We start from the raw sequence: 11,100 nt of genomic DNA on the forward strand, positions 1-11,100 counted from the left end.
TCTCTGAATCAGATTTTTGCTCAGGTCCCTCAATTTCAGCCAGAAAATACCTGAAATCACAGAAAAACACACAAACTCATAGTAAAGTCCAGAAAAGTGAATTTTAACTAAAAACTAATAAAAATATACTAAAAACTAACTAGATCATACTAAAAACATACTAAAAACAATGCCAAAAAGCGTACAAATTATCCGCTCATCAATTTTCCATTCAAGTTCCTTGCTAATCCAAATAGGGAAAAAATAAGTTTTTCATTGGTTTTCATCTTCTCCCTTTTCTTTCCTCACAAGTTCCATCATTCCAAACAAAGTGGTAGTGTTTCTTTAATTAAGTTGCTTAATACATTGTTGAACAAAAAGGCTATCAAGAATGTTTGTAAGATGTTTCTTTCTAGAAACATTAAAGTTGTTGTCACCTCTTTTGCCAAAATTTTTTATTTTTTTTCATATATATATATAATTAGGGCTAGTAATGGGTAGGGTAAGGTAGGGTAGGGTTTGGACTCTACTCTAACTTTACCCGTGGGTTGAAAATCTTTTTTAAATTCTACCCTATTTTACTCATGGGTTGAGAATCTCTCAACCCTAATCCTATTCGCATCCTAAAGTACTAAACCCTACTCTACCAGCAGAAAAATAAAAAGTTTTCAGCAAATATAAAATTCAACCATTTCAAATTTCATACATATTAATAAAATAGAAAATAAAAAACTAAGTTCAAATTAAAATTAAAAATAATAAAATCTTAAAAAAATTTAACATAAAGTTACAAATAATAAGATCATCAACTAGTTTAGTGGTTATTTCACTTTTTATAAAAGGAGGATTGTGAATTCAACACTCACTTTTTCACTACATACATAATTTTTACATATATATTATAAAATATATTAGGAGTGCGGGTAGGATAGGATAGGGTATACTCTGAACCCGTACTCTATCCTACCCGCAAGCAAACTCGCACCGCACTCTACCCTACTCGCAGCGGGTCGAGTAAACAACCCTATCTGAATAGGTTGGTCCAGATTGGATACCTGCGAATAGAGTATATATTGCCAACCTTATATATTACTGAAATTAACAGTGCTATAATCATGTGACACATGAAAAACTAGCGACCTTGAGAATTGTAAAGGAGAGTAACTTTTTTGTTTTAAATATCAAGATGCTCAAGAACAAGATTAATAAAGAAGTACAATCTGTTATGTTAGTTTCGGGTTAGATTCTTGAGGTAGAGGAAGTGTATATAAGGCATTAGCCAAGTATTACTCAGTATGATTTTTCTAATAATAGCAATTCAGTTTTTGTTTTTCTGCAAAATACTCATTACTTCTGTTTTTCTGCTGCATAATTCTCTTCTTTATTGTAGTTGCTGGTGTTCTAAGTCATTGCTCTCATTATCCTTTCAAACATGACATCACATTAGTTAGAAGAAAAAGTACTTATTTGTTTTGGTGGGAAACAAAAATAGTTAATATAGGATAAAAAATGTGAATATATAGACATAAATCACTTGATCCTTTGTATATATGTTTTGTTTTATGATCAATTCGATGACCAAATTCACTTTTTTTATTCATATCATATCCTTTTTCATCAATCTAGAATATAGTTGACATAATACCATGCTTTTTGAATTATTTGGATAACAGTACTATTTTAAATAATATATATTCATACTCCTAAATGTAATAATAAGGTCCTCTTCAGTGTTTTAAAATATCGGTTATGGCGTTATGGCGGTATGACGTGGCAGAATTTGGTCTCGCCGCCATACAGAGGCCACCACAACGTGGTTTTCACGGCAGGTGAAAAGGCGGCCGCCATTGAAATGGCGGAAATGGCAGGAATTTTCGGATTTTTTGAAAAAAAAATGGGGGTAATTGGGTAATTTAGGAAACCCTAAGTGATACCTGTAACCTTAATTGGTCTCTGTTATTCAAAAACTTCTCTTCCTCTCTTATTCACGGAAAAAATGGCTCTCCGTCTCTATTCTCTCTTCTCTATGCCTGTCGTCGGCGCCGATCTTCGCCGCTGCCCGTCGCCACCCATCGTCGCTGGTGGTCGCCGCTGGTGGTTACCGCCGTTCATCACCATAGTTCCCTCTCTTTCTGGTTCGTAGTTACATACATTCCCTTTTTTTTCTTCGTTGTTCATTCAGTTCATCGTCTCCTTCTCTTCCCTCATAAACCTCTCTTCTTCCAATTTTTTTCCGATCAATGTCAACTTCTAGACCAGCCCCTGATTCTAATACCCCTGCCTCTGCCTCTGCTTCTGCTGGTCATACTGCTGGCACTGCTCCTGCTCATCCTGCCGTTGCTGTCCGTTCTAGTAGAATTGAAACAATGGGAAAATGAGTCTATTAAAAATACTAGGAGAAGACAACAAAATAGAAAAAGAAAACTCCAAACAGGGATATGATGGTTTATTTCATCATTCTTTAGTTTAAACTTTAAAGATATGATGAGACAATGACTTTAGTCTTTTTTTTAAGTTTTTAGTTTTTATGTTTCATGTCTTATGTTTATTTGCTAAATTTTCTATTATATTTGCTTTATTAATTAGATATCTTATAACTAGAAAAATAATTATATAGATTAAATTTTATAATTTATTATATTTGTAATTTTTTTACATATTTTCTTGTACATATATATATACTTTTAAAGTAATCCGTCATTTCCATTATTTTTCGTAATATTATCCGCTATTATTTTATGGTGAATTGTTTACTCACCGCCATGAATCGCTATCTGTAATAAAAAAAACTATGGTCCTCTTTAATTTGTTTGAATAAGACCCCATGTTACGTCTTTAGTGTCTGCTTGGGATTTTACTTTTTATTTTTATAGTCATTTCATCCGTAACTTTATAAAGTGGTTGTCCCTCTTCCACAAAATAAATTGAGTAACAAAACATATATATATACCATCAAGCGAATTTTTTTAAATAAAATTGAACGTAATCTCTTTAATTAGATTATATTCTTTATACATTTTTTACTGAATTATTATCTTTAAATAAAGAGTAAAGTATTATTTTCGTCCCCAACACTTGGGATAAATTTTAAAGTTGTCTCTAACGTTTCAATCGTCCTATTTAAATCTCTGACGTTTCAAAATTGACTCAATGTTGTCCTACCGTTAGAGATCCGTTAATACAATTGATGGTAGGATAAAATTGAGACGATTTCGAAATGTTAAAGACTTAAATAGAACGAAAATGTTGGGGAAAAACGATATATAAAAATAAATTTTAATTTAATTTTATCTTTCAATAATATCAAATTTTTACTGTACATAGTATTTAATTATTTTTTAATTATATCTAAGTAAATTATATTTAATCACATTACTTTCATTTTAAATAAATTAATTTTTTTATAATTTTAAAGAATTTTAATACATTGGAGACAAAAAGGTATAATTTATATTTTATAGTATATATATTATTTTTTTTCTTTTTCACAAGTTTATATGCTGTCATTCTACAAACATTTTATGATAACTAAAAATCTTTAAGAGTAAAATTATAAAAAAATAATTTATTTAGAATAAAAGTAATATGATTAAGTGTAATTTACTTAAATGTGATTAAAAAATAATTGAATACTATGTATAGTAAAAAATTGATATTATTGAAGAATAAAATTAAAATTTATTTCTATGTATCGTTTTTGTCCCAACGTTTTCGTCCTATTTAAGTCCTTAATGTTTCAAAATCGTCTCAATTTTATCTCGCTATCAATTTTGTTAATGGATTTCTAACGGAAGGACAATATTGAGTCAATTTTAAAACGTTAGAGATTTAAATAGGACGATTAAAACGTTAGAGACAACTTTGAGACTTATCCCAAACGTTGAGGACAAAAACGATACTTTACTCTTAAATAAAATAATCTTTTCTTAATCTTTTCCTTCTTTTCAGGGGAAAAAAAGGGCCTAAAAATACATAGGTCATGTAGAAATAAATAAATTTGCCAAAAGTCCCAACATTCCATTCTTGATTATCAAGAAATTATTAAACACTTTAGAATATGTTATACTTGATTCATATTATTTAATCAAAAACATATCTTATTAATGATTAGGATACTACTATTAGTCCATGGCCTTCTCTTATAAATGCACGTTCTAATCCGTAATAATCACCATACTAATTCTGTGATTTACCACCAATTAATAGAAAAATGATCAAATTCATCTTTAATTTTTTTTTAAAAATTAATCTCTAAAATATTTTTTTAAATTAAATTTATTTTTTAAAAATTTTAAATTAGTTACATTAATTCTTTCATCGCTTTCGTTACTAATCGCATTAAAATTTACTGATGTGACATATTAAGTGACACCACACTAACTACAACACATACTTAACAGCTCTAGTTATTAGCTGTTAATATAATAAATTATACAATTAAATTAAATTAATATCAAATTAAAGAAGACTTTGAAGTATTAAAATTCTTCAATTTAAAATTAATTAATTTAATTTCATAAACTTATTATATTAGCAGTCAATTAGAATTGTCAAGTATATATTGTGGTGTTACTTAACTTAACGTATCATAAATAAATGATAAAAGAATTAATGTAACTAAAATTTTATTGAGGATGAATTTGATTAAAAATATTTTTTAAAGATCAATTTAAAAAATAAATAATTTTTCAAAAATAAATAATTTTTCAAAAATAAATTTAACTATTTCCTCCCAATTAATAATGTCCCAGAAGACTAGAAGAGTATTATGTCTAAATCGGGGGTACAAGTAGTACCTCATCAGCAACTACAACAGATAATAACGTACTATCTCTCTAATGTTATTATTATTAATATTACACTAAAAATATGAAAAAATTTTGGGTTAGCAATTTGTAATATATTTTGACATATATAAATATTAAATTATTTTTAATAAATAAATTTTATGAATTTATGTGTACATATTTTAAAAAATATAAAAATAAACTGTATTAATTTATGTGTGCAAAATTCTAATAAATATAAATATAAACTATATAATTTTTGTATATAAAATATATATAAATATAAATATAAATTATTATTAATTAAACACTAAATAAAAATAATAATATTTACTAATCATATAACATTACTCCTAAAAATATTTAAATATACATTGAGCTGAGAGTGGATATTAGACAAATACGAAACTGTAAAGTATAAAAATAATAAAACATGCACAAATATACGACAAGTAACCAACAAGATAAGTAAGATCTCAATTCTTCTCAACCATAAGTAATGTATATATTCTTCTCAATTCTTCTCATTGTTATTTACTCAATTATTAAGTTTGTATATGTGATGACGTATATTTTCTACTCCAAATTCCCGCATATTATCATAAATTAATAATTGAATGGATAACAATGAGCATGATATCCTGTGTTTATGTGCCTTGCAAGAATAACAGATTTTGGCGAACTGAAAACTTTAGTGGTGGAACACTACAAAAAAAAATAGTTATTACGGCAGTTTTTTTTGGAATAATTACAGCTGTTTTAATTATCATTATATCCAAAAAAATACCGTAATCTGAAGTGCCATTTTAAAAATTATGATAATTACGACGATTTTTTAAAAATTGCTACAATTTTTATAGTTAAAATGATATTTTTTAAACGTTTAAAATAATGATTAGAAAATATCGTTATATCAAGATAAAATGATAATTTTTTAACTAATTAAAAGACAGTTATCACTACAAAAAATAATATAATTATCAACGCTAAAAATTGACGGCCAAAATTTTCGTCGATATTTTTCGACGGCTTGACGTCGATAAAATAAAAAATAAATTATTAAAAATAAAATATTAAAATCGACGATAATGCTGTCTATTATTTTAGCAACTTTTAACACTTTCCTCTTATTGTCACATTGCCGACGAGATGGGAGGGGGGCGATAATTGTTTTTCTTTAAAATCGACGGATCAGTTGTCTATTTTAATAATTATAATATCGATAATTTTTGCTGTCGATAAATTTAAACGATGGAGATCTTTTAAAGTAGGATGGACGGTGTAAATTTATTATATAAAATAGACGGTTAATATGTTGATATTTTGTTTTAACTAAAATCGATGAATCAACCGTCAATTTTTATCAACAAAAAATTATGCCCGCCTTTATTACCCGCGTCCTTCATTTCTATCAATTTTCCAGACATTAACCCCAAACCTCCAGAGAATCAAAGTTCAGAGTGAAGCTGCTGCTGCTTCTTCTTCTCTAACGCTTGAGAGTAGAGACCAGGGACGGAGTCACTGTCATGGAGAGAGGCAGAGAGCAGATCAGTAGAGCTTCTTCTTCTTCGACGACTGAGAAAACCGCTGTCCTCCGTCGGAGAGCCGAGCTACTTCTTCTTCTTCTCCTCCTCCGCCGAGCCCGCCGCCGCGCCATCCTGTTCATGTAAGTTCCTCTCAGTCTCTCTGATTATTATACTTATTTTTGCAGTTGTTGTATCTACTATTTTCATAATGAAATTCTGAATTTGCGTTTTTTAATAACAATCATCAATATTACTGAAACCTAATTAGCATAATCAATTCATCACATTTCATCAATTGCTTTGTCTCTCTATGCCGTTGTTGCTGCTGCCTTCAATTGACCGTGCTCAATCAAAATCAGTTACTCTCTCTCTTTCGTTCTTCAATTGATTTCTTTTCATCAATAAAAAAATTGCTCAGCATTTGTAGATGATTCACTACTTTTCTCAATGATATAGGTCTTCAATTCAAAGATTGATGAAGGAAGAAAGACATTGCAGGTGTTATCACTACTTTTGTTCATTTTTCTGTGTTATCCTGCAAATTTTGTATTCTTTCTTCATGACTGCCATGGATTTATAGGATTATTCTCTATTTACGGTATTAGTTCTCTAATTTTTTATTAAGTTAGATTCAATGTGCGGATCAACTATATGTAACCTCATTTTATGCTGAAGAAATCTGTAAAGACTTTCAGTGTCTTGCAACGCTTTTTACTAGGGACATTAGAGACACTTTAAGCTTCTGCATAAAGGACATGTGAGTTATATAAAAAGTTTACTGATCATTTCTAATGCCATTGTGTTGTGAATTTTGTGTCACTATTTATAGACTGGCAAGTACAAGTGGCAAACTTACAAAGAAGTGTACGAGGTGATACAGAAAGTTGGAAGCTCTATCCACAGTTGTGGTTATAGGCAAGTAAGTCACCTATGCCTATTTACCACAAAGGAAATCTTTTTTCCACTTGTTTTGATCAATGCTCTTGTATGGTACTTCTTTGATGCTGCTGCTATCTTTTCATGAAGAGCTTAGAAATGATCATTTAGTTATTTTATTTTTCTTAAGGAAGAATCATCTCTTGCCGTCTGAGATTAATCAATATGATGCCAATTTTTAGGAAAAGAAATGCGGTATCTATGGTGCCAATTGCGCTGGGTGGATAATAAGCATGGAGGTTCATTTTCATTTATTCGCTTTCACATTTTGTTTCGTCATCCTCTCAATGTTTCTTGTTGACTAAGTGCAACATAAATTAGGTGAGTCCTTAACTTCTTTAGCATGACTAATCATTTAAAAAAGATCCTTTTAAGTTTGAATTCATTGTCCCAAGTTTAAAGAACACAGAATCTTGTTGATAATAGATATACTATATCAGAAGCCTTAGTGTTTATAACTTTTGTTCCTAGCTTCTTTTCATACCAAAAATATCTTCTGTATTAGTATTTTAATCTTTATTTTTCAAAGTTTGACTTTTATTAGCATTCATATGTATGTGTATGCTCAGGTGCTAGAGCAGTCGAGTTTATTATATGCCATGTAGAGATCTCAATTGCTTTTGTAGAAGAAAAGAAGATACCCACACTACAAGAAAACAGGCTTTTTGCTACGCTTTTAAAGCGTGGCGAAAAGTCCTTAAAAGCGTGGCGATAGCTTTTCGCCACGCTTTTTGAGCTACCGGCACGCTTTTGAAAGGGTCACAACTGCAAGGGTGCCGGTTGCTCTATCGGCACGCTTTTTGTGACCTATTGGCACGCTTTTTTTCCTGCCACGCTTTTAAAGACCGCCACGCTTTAAAAGCGTGGCCATATGTTTGAACTATTGCTACGCTTTTAAAGTGTGCCAAAAGCAAGATATGGCTACGCTTTTAAAGCGTGCCAATAGCACGCCATATAGCTACGCTTTAAAAGCGTGCCAATAGGTGTGAGATACAGCTACGCTTTTAAAGCGTGCCAATAGCGAGACATATGGCTACGCTTTATAACCGTGCCAATAGGTGTGAGATACAGCTACGCTTTTAAAGCGTGGCTGTTTATATGCACTGCAACGTATGTCGCCATTATGGGTACGCTTTAGAAGCGTGCCGATAGGTTCTGAACTGAATTACAGCACGCTTATAAAGCGTGGCTGTTGATTGCTGTTGTACCCGTGGCTGTAAAATAGTTCAGTACCTATTGACACTACTTTTTTTATAAACCTTACAAAATCATAGATAATTTCAAAATTTTAAAGATGACTACTAATTTTAAATCAACAAATCCTTGCTTCATAAACTTGGCACTACTTGTTAGTTATACTTTAACAAAATACCAAAAATCAAAGTCTCATCCACTAGCAGTTTCCTAATACATGAATTACAATTCCAACATGGATTACATTATCTACTTCCTTTACACTTCATTACAAAATATAAAACTTCATGATTAGTGATCACCATTGTGAGCGAAACTGTTTTCAGCACTTCCCTGCATAATTTTAAATATTGTTGTGTTAGTGCATCTTATACCAAACCAAAAAATGGAGACATATATTATCAACAAATGAATGTTATAGTTGTCCAATAATTGTAACCAGCAAAGGTTTTTGTTTCATTGAAAGCCAAGATAGTTTTTTTGTTCTTAAAGTTTTCAAAAAAGGGAAAAAGGGTACTGCTATAGCTAGGAAGCTAACAATCAAACTGCCCCCCCTCCTTTTTTTTTCTGCAACAGTCACATGTTTCTCATCAATGGCATGTATCACCCTAACTCCTAATATATTTCACAACCAAATTAACCATTCTTGTAGCCCTATACTGCATCTGCAGTCACATGCATGCACAATTTATACTAGCAACTGGAAAATCAATACAAATTGCATATGGATCAATTCTATAACCAATCCCCAATAAATAAATCAAGCAAAATGAGATATACCATGAGAGTCATTAATTCCTTCTGGAATCTGCAAAAATCAAAATAAACAAAAACATTAAAATTTAATTATGGTTTCTTTTCTTTTCCTTTATCCAATTTGATTAGGAAAAAGTGCAAATCTTCAAAGATTTCTCGTGTTTTCCATAATTGAGATTCAATGCCACACTATACAAAACAAAACACTACTAAAAAGTCAACAACTTTGAATTCAGATTCCAATTCAACACCATTAGCACCATTTAGAATCTTTTATCTCACTATCAAATGTCCAAAATCAACAACAATAAGTCAACTACTTTAAATGGAAATATATCGAATATCCAAAGATAGTGACTTACATCTTTGGGTGGAATATGAGTTGATTCGGAGGAGCGAGGAGTATTTTTCGGTCTGCTGCTTGAGGCATCCAAAGGAGAATTTTGGGCAGCTTGCACTAAGGCTGCTACCTCTTCCTCACTCATTCCAGGGTTGACTTGGTGCACCAATACCTTTAATAAACTACATACACCGTCCATCTTCTTCTCTAATGATTCAACCTTGTTGTTGTATTCAACCTTGACTTGTCGAATCTCCTCATCCTTTTTAAGAGAGCTTTTTGTAATCGAAGCCCCAAAACAACGAACTCGACCTGGTTGGTCCTTTCCTAACACTCCTACAAATGCATCCTCATCATTTTCCCCCGCCTCTATGCGGGGTTTGAAGTTCAGCCTGCCGCATTAATTTAGCATAAAAACAATATTAATAGAAATCACTATAGAAATCACTATAGAATTAATATTGTACATTTCCAAATACAAATACAAACAACTCACAATTGTGCTTTGCGTTTTAGCATCAATTTCTTTTCCTTTTTTACTTGTGCGAGTTGCTATGAAAACTTCAACTCTTGATGGTTCTTCACTATTCTCTTTAGAGTCGCGCTAGAGTACATATAGAAAAATTTACATGAAGCATGCTAACTAGAAAACTACAACCTGAATATAAATGAAAAATCACAAAAAAGTAAGTTACATTACCAACTGCTTGCGCACTATTCCAAAATTTGTGGAACCCATCCGATGAGGACATGTTTGCTTTGACCTATTTTCAGCATTTTTAGTAGACACAGCCTAAATATAAACATGAAAAAGAGATGTTATTATTCTTAATAAACATGTTTTCTTGTTTTTTCAAAATCACACTACCTTTTTCCTAAACACCAAGTTTAATCACATAAAGAACTAAAAGACAATATTACCTTAACAGTCGGAAGACTCCAATACCGAATTAGTTTGCGAAACTGAACCTCCGGGATCTCTAACGGTCGGTTCTTTATCATTTCTTTCTTTGTGTTGTACTTCAAGAAATGTTCCCTTTTTATTTCGCCTTTGTATTTTTTCCATGCACGACAAAATCCATTCATTACCCACGGCTTTGAAGTTTTTGGAAGAATGAATTTTTGCTAAACAAGACAACAAATTAGAATGTCAAAGGTTAGCATAAATAAAGTAACAAATAAATCTTAACAAAATTATCTATAATTCTTACATACATTGGCATACTCCCACATGTCCTCTTTGAGGTTTTTAGGCACACCATGCCAACTAGTATATAGCAAAGTCACAAAACGAGGATTTCTAACTGTTGTGCCCAAGAGTTGGTTGAGGTTAGATACAACCTCCTTGGTTGGACCTATAGGCTGCCCTCCAAAAAATTCCACCTCCCGTCGATCATTAAAATCAGTGGCATGAAGCTTTTTGCACATAGTCTTTCCACGAGTTTTCTTCTTTATTGTGCCTAAATCCGATTAAAATAACAGAATTTTAAACTCAAATCAACTTAGAAGTAATACAAGCTATATTTTGAAAATAAGGTAAAACAAGAAAAGCACCTTCATTACTAGCTTGTCCTCCATTACC

The 11,100-nt window shown here is 31.1% G+C and overlaps 1 protein-coding gene across 1 annotated transcript; it reads right to left on the bottom strand.

The window, feature by feature from the left end:
• Positions 1 to 6,314: 6,314 nt before the first annotated feature.
• Positions 6,315 to 11,094, bottom strand: LOC127740504 (uncharacterized). Its single transcript, XM_052251504.1, has 8 exons — positions 11,073 to 11,094; positions 10,734 to 10,978; positions 10,440 to 10,643; positions 10,219 to 10,311; positions 9,986 to 10,122; positions 9,541 to 9,910; positions 9,203 to 9,230; positions 6,315 to 6,424 (listed from the first exon to the last, which is right to left on the bottom strand). The coding sequence occupies exons 2-8, from the start codon at positions 10,944 to 10,946 to the stop codon at positions 6,315 to 6,317; spliced, it is 1,155 nt and encodes a 384-aa protein (XP_052107464.1). The 5' UTR covers positions 10,947 to 10,978; positions 11,073 to 11,094.
• Positions 11,095 to 11,100: the final 6 nt, after the last annotated feature.

Source organism: Arachis duranensis, chromosome 7 (genome assembly GCF_000817695.3).
Source record: "Arachis duranensis cultivar V14167 chromosome 7, aradu.V14167.gnm2.J7QH, whole genome shotgun sequence".
Taxonomy (NCBI): Eukaryota; Viridiplantae; Streptophyta; class Magnoliopsida; order Fabales; family Fabaceae; genus Arachis; species Arachis duranensis.

Coding starts and splice junctions, on each gene's coding strand:
- LOC127740504 (XM_052251504.1), bottom strand. CDS start 10,946: ATGTGCAAAAAGCTTCATGCCACTGATTTTAATGATCGACGGGAGGTG. Junction 9,231..9,540: donor CTCATATTCCACCCAAAGAT/GTAAGTCACTAT, acceptor TGATTTTTGCAG/ATTCCAGAAGGAATTAATGA. Junction 6,425..9,202: donor AGGAATTAATGACTCTCATG/GTATATCTCATT, acceptor TTACATGAACAG/GATGGCGCGGCGGCGGGCTC.